General features: G+C 35.2%; 1 protein-coding gene across 1 annotated transcript in view; it reads left to right on the forward strand.

The window, feature by feature from the left end:
* The window catches only part of PLXDC2 (plexin domain containing 2), a gene marked incomplete at both ends in the record, with an annotated part of 233,776 nt that extends 211,824 nt beyond the window's left edge, over nt 1–21,952 (forward strand). Inside the window, 3 exons of the mRNA XM_079538477.1 lie at nt 552–590; nt 11,343–11,503; nt 21,836–21,952. Of these exons, the coding sequence (XP_079394603.1) occupies nt 552–590; nt 11,343–11,503; nt 21,836–21,952 (317 nt within the window). The remainder of the gene's footprint in view (nt 1–551; nt 591–11,342; nt 11,504–21,835) is intronic.
* Between the last annotated feature and the right edge of the window lie 363 nt (nt 21,953–22,315).

Genomic DNA, 22,315 nt, shown 5'->3' on the forward strand with positions numbered 1-22,315 from the left:
CAAGACTGTAGACTGTTTTAAGCTGTAGACATTATAAGTTGAGAATCTACTGGTAAGAAGATTTAGTTTTGTTCACAAGAGAAGTTTAGAAACTGTAAATGCAAAATTTGGACTGCAGAATTTTTGCCATATGCACACCTGCTAATGTTTTCTTATGAGAAAAGGAATATGTAAATAAATAGGATTTAAAATTGATAGGCTTTTCTGTAACTCTTAGAAGGAATTGTTTTATTGTCTTGTAGCCGTTCATGCAGACCTTACTATTACCTCAAAAATTAAGATGTAACGAAAAGGAATTATTTTTAAGTGCTATGGGGTGGACTCTAGTGCCTTATTTACAGTATTTTGAATCCTCCTTTACACTGTATCAGACTCATACGAAGTAAAGCCTTGCTCAGTATAGGAACATCATGGTATCTCACATTGAATTAAGTACCAAAACATTTTTTAATTGTGGAAGATGTACAGCATCAGAAAGAAAATAATTCCTAAGACAACTCATGATCTAGAAAAATGCATTTTCTTACAGCTAACTTTGATTTCCTTTATAGATGATACCAAGATTGCGCTGCACCTAAAAGATAATGGAGGTAAGAGATGATTTTTTGTATGTGTAAATAGACTCAGTGTCTTGTCAAATTACACCCTGCTGAACTTCATTAATCAAAATCAGGCTGTAGAAAAGGTTCTACGAGATTCCCAAGGGACTTCAGCCTTTCACAGTTCTACAGAAGAGCAGAAGGACAAATAAGTTTAGCAACTGCTTAGTAAATTAAATATTTACAATTTCTTTGTAAGACTTTAAGAAAACAACAGGCTTAATTATCTTCAAAAAAAAAAAAAGCGTACTAAAGACAAAGTTTAACTGAATTAATACAGTTATTAACTGTAGTTCTGTATTATAATAATACATAATTGTTTAGCTGTCTTAAGAGAGGACATGATGCTAGTTCTAAATAATACATCACTGTGAGTGACTGTGGGTCCCTCTGAAAGTAATACTTCCTATTTGTTTCTATGGAAACGACAACAGATACAAAGAGCACAATAACACTGTTTGATAGAGCTAATTCTCAACTACAAAAAAATATTTTTCAAAATAGTCACCACCATTAGCTATGCATTTTCACCAGCCACGTACGAAAGCCTGGACACCGTTCTTGTCAAAATCTGCACCAGCAACAGAGGTGACCCAATGTCACTGTCACCACTCTTGAAACACACTTCACTGTGCTCACATCCACTGTTTGGTCTCTATGAATATTCAGTAAGCACTGACAAATGTCAATGGCTCCAATTTTTTCAGTGACTGAGGTTTAAAACTGAGGTTTATTCCTTCTCCCTTTGTGACCAATGACATTTTGCTATTAGTTAGAAGATGGTTTGGTCATTAGATGTAGGCTGGGTCTGTATTTGCTTGCTGAGGAGAATGGGAAGATTTAGGTTGATTTCTCCAGGATTTGGAACAGTCAGTCAAAGCAGAAGTTGATTTTCTGAGCAAATCCAAACAAACTGCATTTCCACTGGTATAAAGGGAAAGTTTATTGGCAGTGGTTACCTTTCATCTGAGGCAGGGGAGGCTGTCTGACATGCATTTGGCACAGAAATAATGCCCTGGAATAAGGTCATCTATAAACTCAGGGCAGTACTCTTACACACTTTGTCTATGGGAATATCCCTGAATCTTTTTCTGACTGCTTGAAATCAAATGGCATTTTATTTTGTTGTGAAAAGTACTTCAGTGCTTTTAGAGATCAATAAAAAAGGTGAATCAGTCAGCACTTCACTCACACATTTCCCCTCTGTCCCATACATAAGCTGTCTTCCTAGGTGATATAGACCCATGCTCTCTGCCTGCAAGAAGTCACTTGTCTACTCTGTCCAATTTCTGAAAAGAAAAACCCCATTGGAAGTGAACTAAATGATGAGTGTCTATGAACTAGTGAACTAAAGTGAGGAGTGTCTATGGCCTGTTTGGCAAAGTGATTTTCTCGGCTCTGTGATATCACTCTTCTTAAATACAGAAAGTCTGTTTACTTGCAGAAAGCTGCTGCATTTTAGGACAAGCCAACAACTGATGTGATTATTCATTTCCATTAAGCAGTTTCTTTCATTGTTGAAATAATAATAATAAGAAGAAATTGACTTCAAACAACAAAGAAGCAAAGCAGCACACCAGGATTTTCATTCACGCAGTAAACGTAGATTTTAATCTGGGGAGTTCTTTTCAATGATTCTTCAATTATGTATTGAATTTTCCAGTGACCCCTAAATTAGGCTCAGATAAAATCTCTGCAGCTGTAAGCATGTTTTTTAATTCTCTGTGATTTGTCAGCTTTTCATAAAGAGTAAATTCTTTCAGGTCAAAAATACAGGGTTTTTGCTTTTTCGGACTCTAAAACTCTAATGAAAGGGTATAATGGAAAACCAAAGCTTTGTTGGATCAATGATGGCCTACAGCTTGATGTGTCCTTGGATGGTAGCTGTCAATATCTGGTTGGGCAAAAGAGGATTCTATAGAAATTCTGCGTCTCACCTCTGCCTGGAACTTTTGAAAGCACCTGTTATAAAGCAGCAGCTAAGGTTAAATTATAGTTCAGATTTAGGCCAAGGTGCATGGACTTTTTAATTATATGAGAAATCAATTTGCAAGCTAATGCTGTAATTCAACCACAATCATTTCAGGCATGTTTACAAACTTGCTTGTTTTTATTTTTTCTGTATTCCCTTTTTCTTCATAGACACTTGATAGGTGCCAAACACATGCAATAGATACCTGTCTAAACCAATTTTTAGTACGCTTGGCATGCCATCGTGATATTAATTGTATCTTAATTCTCTTTAAAATAAGAAGAAAAGTATTTCTAAAATTTAAGGTATATCCAGCAGAATAAATGTATGCTTTTGTTTTTAATTGCAATTGCAGTTATTTCATTTTTCTTATACCACAGCACAGATGACTAAATGGTTTAAAAGCCTAATTTTTCATAAAAATTGTGAGCAATTGACTGTGGCAATACAGTAATACAGTATTTTATTGTTGAGAACTCTTTGGTGGGTGATTTAGATGATTGGCCAGCACGTCCAGACATTTCATTTGACCTTTTTAGACACCTTGTTGTGACAATTTGATTTTTATAAGTCCCTCTCAATCCTCCAGCTTTATAACTCAGAAGAAAAATGTGTGTGTTGGACAGTAAGTGCCTGGAAATCTGCTACCTTTTCTCATTCATCAAAATGTATTACAAAATTACTGTTGTGAAAAAAAGCAAAACTATGCAAAAAGACATCTACCTGTTTTGTACATTTATGAGCAAGTCCATTCCAGCATATGTAGGAAAAGGAAATGTCTATATCCTTCTTCTTGCTCTAGTTAGTGTACCTTTTAAAGATGGTCTGGATGTGAACGTTAGTGGTGTACAAGGTTAAAATTAGTGCTATAAAGTACGTAATTTTAGTTTGAAACATTGGGAAGCAGGATAGGAAATGATCAAACTACAATCCCAAGTTTTTGAGTCTTGATAAAGTACTTTTGTAAATCTTAAACACAGTGATAAATTTTCCCAGTGCTAGATCTGTCTCTAATTTCCCTTAAAAATTTCAGTCTTCCTACCATAGGGATTCTTGACAAATTGTGGGCAAGATTCAGTCTTGTTTTTTTCACACTGCTCTCCAGCTAACTGATCTTCAGCTAACTAGCCTTATTTCATGCTGGATAATAATTATCTAACGTACTTTTTAATAATATGTTATGTTTCTAAATGATCCAATTCAGTGCGATACCATATGAGTGTATATTATTCAACTGGAACTTTCCAAAGCTGAGAACAGCCCCTACAGCTTTGGAAAAGAAGCAGCCTCTGATATAAATACTCTATTTTCTTTGTTCACTAGATACAGGTGGAAATGTATTTTACATACACAACAGCCAGTGTGCAACACTAGTATTTTCTAGAGCAATCACAAATAGAAAGTGCTGAACTCATCTTTTCTGCTTGAAAAATAGAATCACAAATTAATAATCTTTTATTTTAGGACATTTAACCTGGGAACACTGACAGATTGCGTTCATTTGTGTTTATTTCTTTGACACTTTGAATTATATTTAAATGTTCCTTAAAAAAGGATAATTCCAGAATTTCTTGTATCTTCACTGTATCCTAATTTTGCTGTCATCATCTCATTATACTTATAGAGTATGTTGGAAAAACAAAACAAAACAAAACAAAACAAAAAAAAACTAATATTACTCTGCAGAAATTCAAGCAAATAAAAACAGTTTTCCAAAGTAGTGCCAAAAGAATGTATCTTCTATAAAGGCAATGTCACTTTCTGCTTCTAGCACAAAAGGACATTTTATATCACATTAGGCATTATGAACCACATTACTTTAAAGAAGCATGATGTTTAAACAGTTTAGCTAAAACAGAACAACTGTATGTAGACATCAACTTATGTTTAATTCCGACTTCTTATACTGATTTATTTTGTCTTTTGTTTTCTATGCCAAATGTAAAATGATATAGGGTACCCACTCATATCATTTCTTTAACCAGGTAAATTTTTGCTCTCTTGGAATTAGGAATTCAGCTGCATTGCCAGGCCAAATACTATGGTAAAATATTGAGCTTTGTGACAGCTGATGTTACCTAATATTGTAACAGCTTAAATTGCTTCAAACTACTCAGACTGAACTGAACACCAATGAATGATAATTGTTGCAGGACTAGGTGATATTTTAGGGCAGAAGAACATAAATCCTTAGCTAACACAGTTATTGCTGTAATTCTGTAAACAGAGAAGTTTGGTGTTAGTGCATTCACATCCACTTGCTTAGTGCACTAAGCAATCAATCTTGGAGAGACTTACTGAGTTGCCCAGAGTCCTATAGCAAATTGATAGCAATTGGACAGATACTGGGTTACACATGATGATACATGATACCCTCACTCAAAGACCACCTTTCGTTCCTTGCAGCATTAGCTGAACTAGGACTTTGTAAATAGCCATGATACTAAGAAAACTGTAGCAGTGGATTAACTTCAAAATGTTAACAAATGCTAAGGGAATGAACTCAAAAAAGCAAGAAAATCATGCTCTATTATCATGAAGAAATTGAGTCCAGAGCATGTTTTTCCTAGAAGAGGTAGAGAACATACTGTTTGGGGGATTTCTCTGAGCCTCCAGAGAATTCTTCCCACTATAAATTCAATTCGTCCCTCCCACAATCACTCTGCATAGGTCATTAATCTTCTGCTCAGGAATCTGCTTTATGTATAGGGAAAAGAAAGCTTAGCTTTGGACTACTTGCTCCGTAAAACAAGCAGTCTTCTCATAGACTCATATTCCAGGTGTAAGTGGGGCCCCAAAACAGGGTAAAAAATTCAGTGTCTCTGCCAAGCTCACATAGGTTGTATCCCTGTGAGCTAGGCTGCCTTGAATATTACGTCCTTCCTCTTGGCATATGAGCACAAGCTCACAGTCAGGCAAATAGAGGAAAGCAGTACAGCTTCCAATCTAGACATAATGCACCAATCAGAATAGAGATCTAGTGGCGTGAACCTGAATCTGTGGATGTGAGTTAGTCGTGGACCATGTAAGAGGCAAGAGAGTTTCTGCTATTTGGCTGCCCAAAGAGGAAAGCAAACACATGCAGAGAAGGTGTTGCCAAATGGCTTGCATGGATTTCTCATGCAGAAACATCTATCACACATCCTCAAGCTCCTTGGTGAGAGAAATTCACACACAAAATGGTCCAGTGCCAGCTATGAGGAAAGAATGGTTGTGGGTGTAAGGATGGCTGAATGTAACCTAGTTAACAGTAGCATATCAGGCAGATAGCAGGGATGGTAGCAGAGAGAAGGAATTGACCTGCCGTGTTCAACCAAATCAGTACTGATTTTCCTGAAGTCAAGGTATTCCAATAGTGTCAGTGATGGACAGTTTTATTACCCTGAAATGGAACTTGGAGAAGGGGTGTAAATTGCTTTATTCCTCACACAGATTACTTCTACAAGGCCAAGTATATATTACCCCTTTTGTGATATATAAGATGGTGTCAGTCCTAAGCAGTACATGCTTTCATTGTTTATATATAAAATGCATGTAACTAGCAAAAGTTAATAACTAGCAAAAATCCAGCAGCCAACTAAGAAGTATAAATGGACTGATAACAAAAAAAATCAGCTTTCAATATATCGCACTTTCCCTCGCAGCTTCAGGACTTCAGACTGAGATATCTTATATAGAGTGAATTAGAAAACTTACAGGTGTCTAATGGATAATGGGATCCCTATGAAAAATATATTAATTTAAAAAAAAAAAAAAAAATAAGCAGTGTGTTTTCAAAAGCTTTAAGTAACCTAAAGAACGCATTCTTTCAGGATCATCAAGTTTCTGTGATCCTATAATAATACTGCAGTTGGAATCTCTTGAAGTATTGGTGCAAAAAGATCCCTTTTCACATTTCAGTGACATGAGAGTTTTCACATAGTTGCAATTCAAGGTGATTACTGTGAATCAAGTGAAATATTTCAATTAGAAGCATATCCAAGCATACTGTTCTTAATTCCACCTAATTTTAGATTCTGTCACCAGGTATTGGCAATTTGTTTGTGGGCTCTATAGAAATATAATCTACCACTTTAAGCTTTAATATCATAGTTACATGTGGTAAGGGTTATTAATGTTATATATAAGCACATCTGACATTCCTAAGCTAGTATTTATGGGATACTACTCTTGTATTAGTATTAGAAGCATGGCATAAATCTACCCTAAATGTTCATTACCTAACATAAAAATTGTGGAATGCAAGAGTATTTCAATGTTAACAACTAAACAGTTTAAAAGATGGCATGTTTGCCTTTAAAAGAAAAATAATAATAATTAATAAAAAAATTGAGCTTCTCTAATTTTTAATCTATGTAGTGCACACTCATGAGTATTATGCATAAGAGTGCATAAGTACTGTAGATGTGGTTATACTTGAACCAGCAGGCTTTTCCAGTCTGGCACCATTTCATCTGTTGGAATGTTTCACTGGGCTGGTAGTTATCCAAGCTATTTCACCACAAGACTAAGTTCATGCCAGGCAAGCTGCCGATAGGGCTGCATGTATATTCACATATGTATGTGATAGTTTCATATTCATCTGACCTGACAGCAAAAAAAAAAATAAAATAAAATAAAAAATCATGTTTTGTGCTGAACATTTAGAATTTGTCCAATTCTGCCACATGACATAACAGCAAATGCTCATCTTGTAATAAATCAGTGTCTGTTCTTTATCTCTTTGTGACAAATTCAAGGATTTACCATGAAAATTCATACATTTGGTAAAAAGAGGTGAGAAGATCTCAGTTTTCTTCATGGAAAAACAGGACTGAATGACTTCCTTCAGGCTGATCACTGCTGCTTAGGACATTTATACCCTATATATCTGACTTTGCTAGTGTACCTGTGTCAGTCAGGAGGATCAAATAAGATATTACATGATGCCCCTTAAAGGTGCATGTGCATCTAAGCAATTAGATTGGAATTTTTAGCTTTCTGATCAAAATACATGAGTGAGAAGGGACAACATGGAGGAAAATGGTGAAACTTTATTTCCAAATTCCTGGTATGCAAAAAAGTTCATTTTTATATTACCATCCATTATTTGCCCTTGAATCAATGTTATTTTGTCTAAAGGAAAGATCCGAGTCAGAAAGCAATAGAACTTCACATAGTTTTCTTCCTTTTCCAATAAAAATGTTTCTTATCTCCGCTCACACAATCAGAGATGTAAATCTCTGGTAAGCTGCTACTTTTCTATCTCATATCATGGCAGACATATATATATGTATTACAGGTCTTGTTCTTTTTCTTATATATAAAACTGTTACAGTGGCAACCTTGTGTGAACCTTGGGCTTGAATAAGAGAACATATTGTATTTCATTATTTTTGTAGACCTCAATTGTTATTATGCTATACCAGTGGTGAGAAAGTATCTGTAACATGTTTACAAATGCTCTGTCTCAGTTTGTACACACCTTTGTTCGTGGTAAAGTCAGCATCATAGTGACCATAGAACAGGACAAGACATTTACATGTGATAATTTCTTGAGGTTTTTGCTTTTACTGCACCAAAAAGATATAACTCAACTGTAACTAGAGACATAACACAGTAATATAAAAGCAAAAATGACAGTCCCAGTGTGTTTGCCATACAATCAAAACGCTCCTATTGTTTTTACTTTCTTTTTAGACAGCATTCAAGCAGGAGAGCAGTTATTTCATGTTTGCATTTTGTATCTTGGGGAAAAAACTTACTCTTTCTGTACTGCTACTCAGAACCTAGTGAGAAACAGAGTAACCATGCAGATGTTAACATGTTCTTTCTGCTTAAAAGGTTTATACATTAAAGAATTTGGGGAGGAGTTGTAAATAGAGTATATTGTATGTAACAACTTTCCTGAGCACAGGAAAATGAAAATTTGGGGAAAATTCCACTGAGAAAGCTGTTTTGGGGAAAAAATGTTCAAAAGACAAATATCCTCCTATGGGTTTAGCCTTGCCTGGAACAGCAGATGTGTTTTGAAAAGCTTATAAATACTTCTGCATGTGAAAAAGTTTCTGAGCACTTTTTTTTCTTTTTTTTTTTTTTTTTCTTTTTTTTTTCCTTTTTTTTTTCAGCTATTTCCCTTGGTAGCTCTTTAAAAGAGCTGTCAGTTGATTTCCAAGCAGGGAGTGTTCTCAAAGTTGACAACATTGTTTATTGTCTCTGTGCAAAGACAGTGAAATCAATTCCTCATGAGTATTATAGCCCTGGGGTCAATGAACTGAATTTCGATTATGAAAATTACAAGTTACTTACCCTTGTTGTTATTTAAGAATCTATTTCATTTGTTTTCATGTTTGTCATTCTGATCACTGCAGTGATGTCCATGCAGTACACTACCCTAGATTAGGCAGCCTAATGTCACCTGTTCTACTGTGAAGTGACAGCATTTTTATTTGCAAATCTGTATGCTAAATACTGAGAAAATAATAAATCAAAACAGATTAATTTAATGGCCTTTATAAAGTGGTCAGTATCTTTGCTGAAATCTAGCAATTTTTAATATGCAGAATATGATGTTCTGCTTTCAACCATAACATAGTAACAATACAAATTATTCATTTTGTGTAAATTGGCCTGGAAATGTGTGCAAGTAATAGTTTATGATTCACCAATGTGGCACTGAAGAGTTGAGTAGAAGAGTATGAAGTTGTCAGACAATTATGAGAAAGACAATCTAGGAATTACCTGCTCCTTATGGGAAATTGTTACTTCTCTGTGGGGTGATTCACACAACAAATAGCTTGTCATCACTGGGAATTAATAACCCAACCCAAAGCATGTACAATAAAGCAGGCCTTCCCAGATGGTCTTTCAGTTGCTTAACTTGTGTTTGCTTTGCCATTTGAAACATATGTACAAGTAATAAATATAGTTGTGGTGCACAAATTAATTCTAGAGTTTTATACACCAGCTATACTCAGCTGGAAGTTAGTAGCTATTTAGTAAATTATTACTGGCAATGCTGAGTAAAGAACTCTGCTGTTTGAAAGTTAGAGCCATCTTTTTCAGTATCACCTTTCTTCTATCTTCCTCCATGAAGGCTACCATCATGAATTGTTCTAAGTAGCATTTGACAATGAATGCATTTGGAAATGCTCAAAGATCTACATTATGGATATTATCTCCCTTATTTCACTACAATATGAAAGAATGGGTTAAAAATTTTCATTGTCTGTTCTATTTAAAAAAAAAAAAAAATCAAATAAGGCTGACACTGGGAAACTTACAGGAATAAGTTCTTCTTACAATGAAATATTTCCATGTAATAGTTAGAAACAGCTTGTGGCTAAGATAATGCATCTTCCTTTTTTCCCTATTGCTGTAATGATGCCATGAAGTCATTTGTGGAACCAGCTATGCAGGCCTTCCATGGGATGCTTGAACTGTTACAGTTAACCTCAATGTGGTTAACTATTCCTACTTTCTTTTACTGCCCCTCATAGGAAGCATTTAATGTTGTGTTAGTATCAGGAGATACTCTTATTATTTTCCAGTTCATTTTTTTTTAATCTTAGTACGGAGTGTTTTGCTCACCATCTTATGAACAGTGAAAGACCATGCACAAGTATTGTTGTGGTTGTTACCAATTGTATTAGCACTGTAATTGTTTGAAGCAATACTCATAATTCAATGGCTGCTTTCTGAGAGCAAATCAAAGGTAGATGACCACTGACCTCACAGACTGCAACGTTCTAATACAACCAAACAAATAGTTCAGGGAAGTGATACAACCAAAAGGATGACTATAAAAATCAACCACTTTCACTATAGTCAGCTTGGCAAGCAAACACTGTGAGAGGAAATTTAAAAATGGAATTGAAAAAGAAATGCATATAAGTGAGATCAGAGACAAGTTCTGTATGGAGTATATCATGGAGGTGATTCTAGGATTGGCAGAAAAGCAGAAAGCAGTGGGAATCTTTGGGCTTGAGCGCACCAAAAGCAGGAATCACATCCAATGATGAGTGAATCTTGTCTAATTTGTTGGGAGACTTTTTCACAGAGGTTACAGTGCTATTAAAAGATTTACAGTCACCAATTTGAAGGCAGAGTTGACAAGTTGCTTTTGTGATAGAGCAGCACTTTTTTTCCTGGAAGAAGCATAGCATGAACAATATCTTTGAATCAGGCTTAGTAAATGAATGGTCTTCTGTAATTCTTGGTTGTGTGTTCCATTCGGACCAAGGTTAAAATGGTTGCAAGGTCATTTAACGTCCATCTGTTACAGTTTTGGCAGTTTGATTCAGTTGCACAGGGTGGTTCAAAATCCCTCTCTAAGCTAATGAATCGGCCTTTCAGAATGTTTATTATCTAGACCTCATAGAGATTTATGCCATCTCTCAACTTGAAGCTTTAAAAACTAGAATAAAATGCAACACTCAAAATGTATTCAATTGGTACTCGTCTGTAGGGCAATTGCAATGATTTTACGAGAAAATCAAAACAAAATTCATTATGAAGGTAATTAGGAATTTCTGAATGTCCAGATTATGTTCAAATGAAACTGTATTAATTTTGTTTATTGACTCAAAAATAGTAAAATGTTTGGAAATGTCTGTTCATTAAGATTATAGGATTGTTCAGTTGTATGGGAAAGAGCACCTAGCATCTTCTTCCAAAATGGGATCTGGAAAGCAAGACATGTAATAATGAAAAAGCAAATGTTCAGTTACCAGATATGAAATGGAATGGATAAGACATAAGTTATTGCACTAATAAGCGTGTCATTCATGCAGCTTCCACAGATGACAGCGCTGCAGAGAAAAAGGGTGGAACACTTCATGCTGGTTTAATCATCGGCATTTTAGTCCTGGTCCTCATTGTGGCTGCAGCCATCCTCGTGACTGTCTATATGTACCAACATCCAACATCAGCAGCTAGTCTCTTCTTCATAGAGGTAAGACAAAAGTAACACTGTGTCATTATTTGGAGTCTTCAGAATAGATCTTTTTTTCTTAACTAAATCTAGAAAATGTTCTTCAATTCCTAGTATAAGATCTGAAGAAATGGATCTGCCTACCTAGCAGACACTGCTATTTCATACTTAGTATGTCACTTTGCTTCTTCTGTAAGTGTTATTGCTTTCACTTGTTCTGTTTTAAAACAGGTCATTCACAAAAGATACATCTCAGGTATCACCTCTCATATATTTCCTTTTCCTCAGTATATTTTTCATTAGCTTCTATGTGCATTGACGTTTGCTTTTGGAACATAGAGATTTTCTATTATTTTCCTTTGGAAAAGGATTAAAATGTATTCATTTCATTGTCAGAAAGTGTTGACTGAACTTGTGTATGTATTTGAAAGTCTGTTAGCAGACTTATATATATACATATATTCTGTACATTCATTTGTAGACATTTTTTAAACACTTTACATCAGAGTATGGGAAGGACTCTTTTCACATGATTTTACCATCTAAGTCTAATATAATCACCTTTTGCTCTTTTTATTAGTATAGAAAGAAACAGACTATGATTCATCTGACGTATTTGAGACATTTCCTTAAAAATTAGGCAAATTACTATTTTTCTCCCTCAAAGATAGATAGCTACCTTAGGTGCAGACATCTAAATTGCAGATTCTGACACTTTCAACTCAATTCTTCTGTACATGAAAATACGAGAAAATAAAATTTTCCATAGCAATTCTTTTCTTAAAAAAAAAAAAAAAAGCCACTCTGTGAATGCTTATATTTACTTTTTTTTTTTTTTCCCAACACTGTTCCTCTACCTTATAAATATGGATTTGCTAAACATGAATGAAGGCAATGGTTGATCATAATACTCACCTACTCACCTGCAGTACGTCTTTACTTTTTAGAGTTCGGACACTTTCTAATGTGAAGTTCCAGAAACACTGAAAATCATAGCGACATATCTAGGGATTGCTTGTGAAAAAGACTGGATGAGAAAGATATGGAAAGATAGAGACATTCATTTTTAGTGACAGTAGCATGATTTGACCTCAGATGTGAACATGAACAGGATGATTCATCTTTAAAATTGTATTATAACACATATGTTGCTGAGATACAGTGATAGTGACAGAAGTCAAAATGAATTATTAATCTGTATTCTAGGCTCAATGTAACCTTTAACCACTGGGGAACAGCATCCATAGAATAAAACCCATTCCACTAAGTTTAGTCTTGAGATGATATTAGTCAATCTCTGAAGTCAAAACTAAAGTGGCTTTTAGCAAGTAAAGTAGCCTTCTTGAAAAAAAAAGAAAAGGATACTCTTCTATTTTTGAAAAAATGAGAAAAAAAAAATAAAGAATGAATACAGGAAGAAGTGAAAACACACAGTTGTCTAAAAGTTATTAGTATTCTGTAGTCCTGCATCAAGTCTTCTAGACAAATGAAGATATGAATCATTTTATCTCTCATCACTGCTTTGAATAAAGCTTAGTCAAATAAAGAACCTGCACCATTTGTGTTTAATGTTAAAGAAATAATTTATAATTAAATTATTGATAGAGTAATCCCTACCCAATATTAAGTTGACATTAAACATAGTGTCCATTCATTAGTGTAATTACTAACAGAAAAATATTTTTTTTACCAAAGATTCTAGTATGTTGCCAAGATTCTGTAGGTAACATCATTTTCAGTTATATTCTGTTGGGTTTTGGCTTAAGGGCTGTTTGAAGAATATTGAGTTAATTTGGTTTATAATCATGAGTGATTACTCAATAAGGAAAAATATAATGAATTAATCCCATATCATATGCTTTTAGTCTGTTTCTCTCTTATGTTCTCTCCAGTTATCACCCAATATTCAGTAACCATTTTACTCAGGTTTATCTATAGTTCAACCCAAATCCCAGTTATGATGCCCCTCATTTTTGCACTTTTCTTAACAGAAATTTCCCAGTGCATGGACTGCACTGTTTAACTTTGTACTGATAAGTGCAACCCCTTGTGACATCTCTGAGTAGCGCTGAATGAAATCCTGAATGCACTAATTGATTTAATTAAGCGATACACAAAAGTCAAGGAAAAGGTCATTTATTTCAGAAGAAACTATTGTCTTAGAGTAACATTATTCTATGATTATTTTTTTTACCCCTGAAGTCTGAAGGAAGTGTTTTCTCTAGTGGTTTTATTCGCAGCTGTTGAGTTCATTCCTCACTGGTATGAAATAATTATTTGTAAAAAGGGCTAGAAAAGTCTCACGTGCCAATACTATTCAATTTGTCCATAAAGGTATGCCATTTTGAAACAATACAATCTGAAGAGCTGAATACTTTTCTAGAAAGAGTAAAAAGTAATAACGTTATTTGATAGAGCAAATTCTTAGCTGAAAAAAAAAAAAAAGAAAAACAATGTTTTTCAACATAGTCGTAACCACTAGCTGTGAATTTTCACCAACAATGAACAAGAGCCTGCATAACATGGTCTTAAAAATCTGCATGGCCATCTGGAACATGTCTTCCACATTGCTGTTGCCTCTGCTGAAATGCACCATCCACCATTTCACTGTGCTCACATCCACTGTTTGGTCTGCATAAATGTTCACTAAGTGCTGATGAATGTCAACAGGTGCAATTCGTTCTCCATGGAGGAATTCAATCACACACCTTTGCTTCATCTGCACTTCCATGTCAGGTGCCATTCTGTCAGAATGCCCCTCTGCTGCCATCTGTTACAGGGCAGCAAAACATAATGGAATACTGGTGGGAAGATTCAGCCTCAACTACCATACCACCGTATCCTTCAACATAATAAAATAAGAGGTGTTACTTTCAGATCAATTATCCTCCTATTCAACATGCTTTTCATTCTTTAAGTTGGAATCTTCTCTGGCAGCATAGAGACAGAAGGAATTATCAAATTTTTAAGCAAGGGAGTTCCAGTCAAAGTTCAAGTGAATGCAGACTATTTCTAAAAGCTGAATGTAAACAGAGGTAAAGTCATTGCCAGCTGTCAGATGGATTTCCTCTAATTTTGTCCAAGTTGCACACCAGGTAGCAGCTTTAGATTCTTTTTTAGCTTTTACTTCTTCCCTTCTTTTTCTTCTTTTGTCTTTTTCCTTTTAGATTTTTTATTGATTTTGCATTTTTTGCAATTAAAATCCAGAAAATGTTATCAAATCAGAAGGCAAAGCATAAGGCAAACTCTTATACTAAGATTCCTTTTGTCTGTCTGCACTCAGTTTTCTGTGGACAAAAGGGTTGCCACTCCTGACATAAGTTTTTATATGCACACTTTTTCTATTTTTCTCACCTTTCTTATTTGCATTTTGATCCAAAGTCCTTTTAATGTTTGAAACTTAGCTCTGTTTGAAGGACAGAGGCAACATGATGTGGCCATAGCTGAGAATTCTGTAGAATTTTTCCCAGTATGAGTGCAAAGTGTCAGATGTTGCAAGTATCTTATCCGAACTAGACAGAGATATTGTTGCCAAACGTGCATATGCAAGGCTCAGCAAAAGAATAAAATTCTCAGTGGCAGTTCTCTGCAACTAGTGAGTTTTAAGGAGTCTAAACTAACAATACAAGTTGGGACCATCTTCACCTCAGGCAAAAAGCCTTTCTCTTATATTCAGCATAAAAGGAAATACCATTCCAGATGTGTAGACTCTGAAGCTGTGGAGGTATGAATGAATTTTGACCAAAATCCTATTTTAAATGCAACTAACTGCCTTTGCCTTCATGTTCCCACCCTCCTTGAAGATTTTTCAGAGGTTTTTTGTAATAATTCAGCTGCTTATGTACCCTCACAGGCTCACACATGCATGTGCATGCCTATGTCTCTTTTAGTTGTTTAACATCACTGTGGATGTTCAGGCTGGATAATTTCACAAATGTGTTTTTTTCAAATGGCCACAAAAACAGCTATGGAGCTGGGTGAGGGGTGACCTTGCAGAGAGGAGAGGAAGGAATGAGCAGCTGCAGATTTTCAGCAGCTAACAGTGCATGATCAGTGCCTGAGGGATGCACCTCAACTGTTCCTGATGTAGTTGAATTGTGTCTCCAATAGAAAACTAAATGAGCCTGTGACTGTTTTTTTAGCATGAAGACCAACCAACATTCTGAATTCATGTCATTTACCCATCAGCCTCATGTTAATGTGACTAACTGTTAGTATATTTTTGAGGATGGTTCCCAAATCCTGAGCTATACCTGAAGTTGTCTGGGAAAGCACTGTTAGGCATTTTTCTAACATTAAAGCTGCATAGAGGATTGTTTTGCTGTGCCTGGAAACATTCACCAGCACTCAGATCTTACACCAGATTTTCTTCAGATTTTGATCTTCTATTCTTACCTTCCCTGCTTAGAGAAAAAAAAAAATAGAGTAATAGAGGAGGAAATAGTCCAAAAAAAAAAAAAGCCTGAGACTGACCTGGGTGTTTCAGAGCTCAGAGATTTTATGGGCATTTCTGGCTCACTGCTGTTCATCTCTACTCATAGCAGCACTTCACATACAACAGCCATTGTTTAATAGCCAGCCCTGTTCTCCATGCACCATTTACTGGTTTCTACATTAAAGTCACAAATACAATCTATCTCTTCAAATAAATGAAAGGAGGGGAAAAAAAAAAAAAATGGAGAAAAAGAAAGAAAGAGAGAGAGAGAGAGAGAGAGAAGGAATAGAAGGAATAGAAGGAATGAAGGAAGGAAAGAAAGAATTTTACAAAGATTCAGCTTCTCAGTTCCCTTAGATAGGTGGTGAACCTCACACAGCTCTACTGATTTCTTTTGGGATATGGCCCATTGTTTTTATTATATGTATGCATTTCACTAGGATTGTACTTTTAGTTTGAATAAGTCTTGACACAGTCATCAATTCAGTTTTGTCCAGAATTTAGAGCTGAATTTAATTTCATGAGAATGATTATTAAAAAAAAGATAAGAAGAATCATTTTTTTCTTCATTCAAAGTCGTGTAGCTTTGTGTCATTTGGGATATTGCCATTGATCTCACTGCCATTGCCTTGTACTGATAGCAAAGTTATTTTTTCCAAAGCTTATCCAGCTCAGCAGGAACCAGCAGGGGAAACCTAAATCAGCAACAGGGGAGAAGTACTAAAATAAATAGCCAACACTGACAATAAAAGTCAAAGGTGGGGAGGAAGAAGGCATTCTGTTTCTTTTCCATCAGCAGCCTGCTACTTAGATGATCCTAAGATAGCAGAAACATTGTTATACTGAGAAGCATTTTAAATCACAGAGAGATAGTTTAAACAAGCAGTTCTATCAAAAAGAAAAAAAAAATTAAGTTAGTAAACGATACTACTAAATCTTACCGTCTAAAGCAATCTATTTTGTCAGAACAGTTTCTTCAAAATGTTAAATTAATGTGGTTTCAGGCAATTTATCTTATTTCTAGATATACAGTTTCAGATATTTGAAGCACCTTCCATTTCTGACTGCAGTTTGCCAAGTAAAGTAGATGTTTGTAGTAGAGACTAAAGACTGGTGTACAAATAGTAGCTACTTAAACATTATTTCACATAAATTTAAACATGCTTTCCTTGTCTTGAGAGTGTAAAAGGCTTGAATAGCCAGGTAGATTAACAGCAAATGAGTACTAATAGAGTTTGATGACATCAGGTTAACACATTTAGTAATAGACTTTACTATATTTTTCTCCTTTTTCTTAATTCATAGTCTTTGCACTCTGTCCAGAGTTCTAACAATTAATCCAGTATTTAGATAGCTCTGTATTTACACACTTCCAGACTTAAGGATGTGTTTATGGCAGTCTTTTAAATAGACTTTGATACATTTATACATTTGAATTAAGTAAAGAATTGGACATCAATGTATAAGTAAGATGTAACCTTCAGAAGAAGCAGTGAAATAGTCCTGAAAATATAAAAGGTTTGAAATACAGGAAAATAATCAATAGCGAAGACAAAGTTGGATCAAAGCATTCAGCCTAAAAACTACTCAAGAGGTGATTGCCCTAAGTTATGCCAGGGGAGGTTCAGGTTGGATATTAAGAAAAATTCCTTCTTGGAAAAGAATGATAATGCATTGGCACAGGCTGCCCAGGAAAGTGGTGGAGTCACTGTCCCTGGATGTGTTCAAGAAACACGTCCATGTGGCAGTGAGGAACATGGTTAGTGGGCATTGGAGGAACTAGATAATCTTAGTGTCTTTTCCAGCCTAACTGATTCTATGCTGCTATGATTCTACTCAATAACTTCAGCTTTTGTATTGGTAAGTGGAAAATTAAGTTTGCTTCTCACACTGTCATGTATTTGTACTTGCATAAGCTACGTTAGGAGAAAATATGTCTGTATTTTGATGAAACTGACAGTTCAAGTTTACTGATGAATGAGAACGAAGAGTTGATCCACATGCTAACACCCTGTATCTTTCTTTTCTGGTTATTTTACACATAACAGAACTTTTAATGATCTTACAGAAGATTTGCAGCATGTGTGTGTGTGTGACAAGGGTGGGGAGATGACAAAAGGGCAGATTTTAACAATGTTTTCTCTTTATCATTCTCCTGACATTTCAGATCTGTATAAAATTATGCTTGTTCCTTTTTATTTATGGGATGAAAATTAGGGTGATGGTGGAATGAAAAAAATATGGGATAAGATGTAAGAATTTCAAAGATGTAATACATATTACGTTCTTTTTTGTCTTTTGCTGACAGAAAATTCTCTTTTATGCAGCTGTATTAAATGAAGGGTAACAGTTTATAATTACTGCAGCTAACAAAACATATTATTGCAATTGCTTTTAAAGAATTACCATCTCCAGTGAAAAGTGTTGCTTAACTATAAGAAACGTTAGAGATAGTATATAATGTTAGCACCAAAACCTCTCAGTTCCTTAGGAAGAAGAGGGTCATCAATTTTCAAATATAGTAGTCTGATAAAGCTGTATTGGACAATATCTGTCCTGTATTGATCTTGTATGTTGTTTAGTCTCTATTTGCCTATGGTAGGTACAAAGTAGACTTCCTCTCTTGCTTATGTGTACTCAGTTAATTGTATTGTTTTCTAATATAGATTTTTAAATCTCGTAAAATTTTTCATTGTTTTTTTTAATCACCTATTAATGAAATCGTGCTGTTTAATGGACAATAGCAGCTCTATAGGGCTCAATCTTCCCTCATGTTAAAGGATATCAAAAGAAGAATCTGATCAACCATGAGAATGAACTTGGAGATCTTTCAATGAAAAAACAGTGTGAAGATACTCCTGCTTCAACCTTTTAGTATTTTGAGGTGTAATCACTTTGGTTTTTCTCTCAGAAGTGAGACTGTCCATTCTACCCCTACACCAATATTTACATGAAGGTGCTTTTTCTAGCTTTAATAATTGCCATAGGAAGTCATATTGACTTTGCAGCCACCAACAGTAGTGTAGATAGGTGTAATGTAAGAAATGTGAAAGGTAAATTTCAATTTCAGTGTGAAAGGTAATTTCAATTGACTACTTTTTTTTTTTTCATTTTCTCTTATTGTTTTCAGTAGAATCTAAGGGTTTTATTTAATGTATATAATAAATTAGTCTTATGCAAACTGAGGCACACATGTCTCAGTCACAACTGCTTTCCTCTAGCTCACTTGCTTAAAAAAGTGAACTCGTGGAAGCTATGAGAAAAATCCTATTTCCGTTTTCCTGCTTCATTGCACACTGAAAGGAAGCAGGAATTACAGCTCTTCAGCAGCAGCTTGGAGGATTTCCTCTGAGTTCTAATTTTCTAATTCCAGAGAATGAAGCGTATTTTTTCCTGTTAAATTGGATGAAAAAAATAAGGAATTAATTTAAGTACACAGCTTTTGTTCTTCCTGTTTTCTTTCATTTATTGTTTCATTAGGGTTTTTTTTAGGTCATGGAGTTTTTTTATTTGTTTTGGGTTTTTAGTCCACTTATTACTTTGCTTTGCAGAGAAAATCAAGAATGCATTAAGCTCTTCCTGAGCTACTTCAGTAACTCAAGGACCTATTTATCCCTTGGCATCAAATTGCTTTTGGTTTTATCAATTAAAATTGTAATATCACTAAAGATTTTTGTGAGGTCAATAGACAAGTCAATGAATTGTTAACTTGTCATTGCTTTAAGATCGGTAACCACTTAAAACACTCACATCCACAGGAGTTGAAATTAAACAGACTTTTAGTAGGAATGGAAAATCTCACCATGATAAGAGTGAGCATGAAGAGAAACCACATAAAACTGCAACAAATGTTTGGAGATGACTTTCAAATATGTTGATTTCTTTATTAGCTGCTGTTTATGTTGTATCCCATTGTATCAATAGAACTGATACACATCTATCTACTAACCACATTTCATCATGTAGAAAGGCAAATGGGAAAAAAAAGATTAGTAGAAAATGGTAAAATCGGATTGTAAGAGCATAGCAAGAAAGTAGAAATTAATCAGGAATTCATTTTAAAATCAGCATCTTAAGAGATTAAGACTCAGCTCATTTTTATATGCTGCCATTTGTGACTGTTTCTAATTATTCTTCCCTACTAGTTTTCCATTGATTTTCATTTTCTTCTTTAGAGTACTCTCCGGTCAAATTCTCATTTATACTGGTGTAAATCTGGAATAAGTCAGATGCATTTAGTTGAATTACTCTTGATTTACTTCTGTGAGTCTGAAAACAGAATCTGACCCCTTTATTTAGCAATAGCCAAACAATCCTCCTTAATTTTGAAGCCAGTTTGAATCAAGCTTAGGTAGAAAAAAAGTCTCCAAACTTTGAATAGACTAAGTTTGCTTGTTAGGAAAAGACATCCATTAAAGAAAACAAGATTCTACCTTCCTACTTTTTAGAAAGGTGTTGCATTGAAAGGCCTGCAGTTTTAAATTACCTGCCAAGCAGAATTTAGCTCTGGATGACTCAACGTCAACCAGATTGTGGAACAGGAGAAAAATAAACCAGTTGCTTTCATACTATATCTTCTTAACAGTGATCACCAAGAAAAACTCTGTGCTCCAAGATTTCTGTAAGGACTGCTGCCCAACAGCACCATGAGTTCTGGCATACTGTCATAGCTGTGCCTGCTTTGTGGCCCCCAGTACAGACATTCAGCAGCATGATATATCCTTACTGTTTAGAAGTCAATCAAATTGCAGTATTAAAGGGACAGTAAATCAGATAAAATATTATTTTTTAGAATTAGAAAGTGAAGTAAGAATATTTTGATTTTGAGGTGGCAATGAAAATATACGATGTAATTTACCATCCTTGTTTCTCCTCTTATTCTCCTGCAATGTTTCTACGTACCTTACTACACCTTCCAGCCTTCTCTCCAAGCAGAAGTCAGAATAGAGAAAAATGTGTTAGTATAGTTAGTAGTGGGAAATTTTCAATGAGGAATAACCGTTTTAGGTGAGTGTTTTGTGTTAGCTAACATTATGAAAGAGTTGTGGCCTACTGTCCTGAAAACTGTTCTCTCTGGCAGAATTTCAACGTGGTCATCTCAAATCTGCATCTTCCCAGACGTTAGTCACTTTGAAAAATCCAAGTTGTGTAAAGCACTTTCCCTTCCTATAGCCGTCACAATCTGGAACTGTTTTATCTGCTCTAGAAATGTATTTTCTCAGTCCCTTAGCTATTTTTAAAGCCATCACCACAGACACTAATGAAAATTGGTTTTGAACTCTTAAGACCCTTGCATTCAAAGGTTGAAAGAATTTAAATGAAAAGGCTGATTCCATTTGAACCATCAAAGTAAACTACTCAATTAGAATCACAAAATGACAGAATGATAGGGTTTGGAAAGGATCTCTGGAGGCCATCTGGTGCCACCGGTCCCTGTTCAAGGACATTCACCCAGAGCAGCCTACCCAGGACTATCTGGACAGCTTCTGAATATCTCCAAAAGGGGAGACTCCTCAACTTCTCTGGGCAGCCTGTGTCAGTGCTCTGTCACCCACACAGGAAATATGTTCTTTCTGGTGGTTAGATGGAACCTGTTGTGTTTGAGCTCATAGCCTACTGTATTCATGAATTATATCATTTGGAATAAAAATTCACTATTTAGTCAGTCTTGAATTAAAGAATGTGATATAAATAATTAAAAATAGTATGGTTTTGGTGGACTCAGAAACACAGCCTCCCATGGAGCATATCTCCCATGGAGCAAATCTCAGTGCTCTATTAGGCAGGAAGTGCAATGGGCATGTTTCTCCTATCATCTAATGGTGACTGTACAGCTCATCATTAAAGTTTTTAAACTTTAACTTATTGTTGTACCCTTTATATTCTGAAAACTTCTTTTTTTCTTGTTGCTGTTAAAGCGGCGTCCGAGCAGATGGCCAGCAATGAAATTCAGAAGAGGATCTGGACATCCTGCATATGCTGAAGTGGAACCAGTCGGAGAAAAAGAAGGCTTCATCGTATCAGAGCAGTGCTAAAATTTTTAAGACAGAACACCAGTACTGGCCTACAGGTGTAAGACATTTACTTTGCATCTCTATAAAGAAAAGGAGCCCTAAGCTGCTGATAGTAAGAAGATTTTGGATAAGCTTTGTTCAGGAAGAAAAACTATCTAAGATACCAGATTACCATTGCACAGTAGCCTTTGTTAGTGGACTGAGACACAGTGGTTCATGCAGAACACTTGTCAGTGGACACTTATGGTATCAGAACTATGGCACAAGTGCCACATTATTGGCTTTAGTATGGTGGTGCACAGTAATCAAAAATATAATAAAGCTTTGGTGCACAAGGGGATTACCCTGTCGTTCAAGTGTTCTTGTATGTCAAAGACTGAGTGA

The sequence above is a fragment of the Tetrao urogallus genome (assembly GCF_951394365.1).
Source record: "Tetrao urogallus genome assembly, chromosome: 7".
NCBI lineage: Eukaryota > Metazoa > Chordata > Aves > Galliformes > Phasianidae > Tetrao > Tetrao urogallus.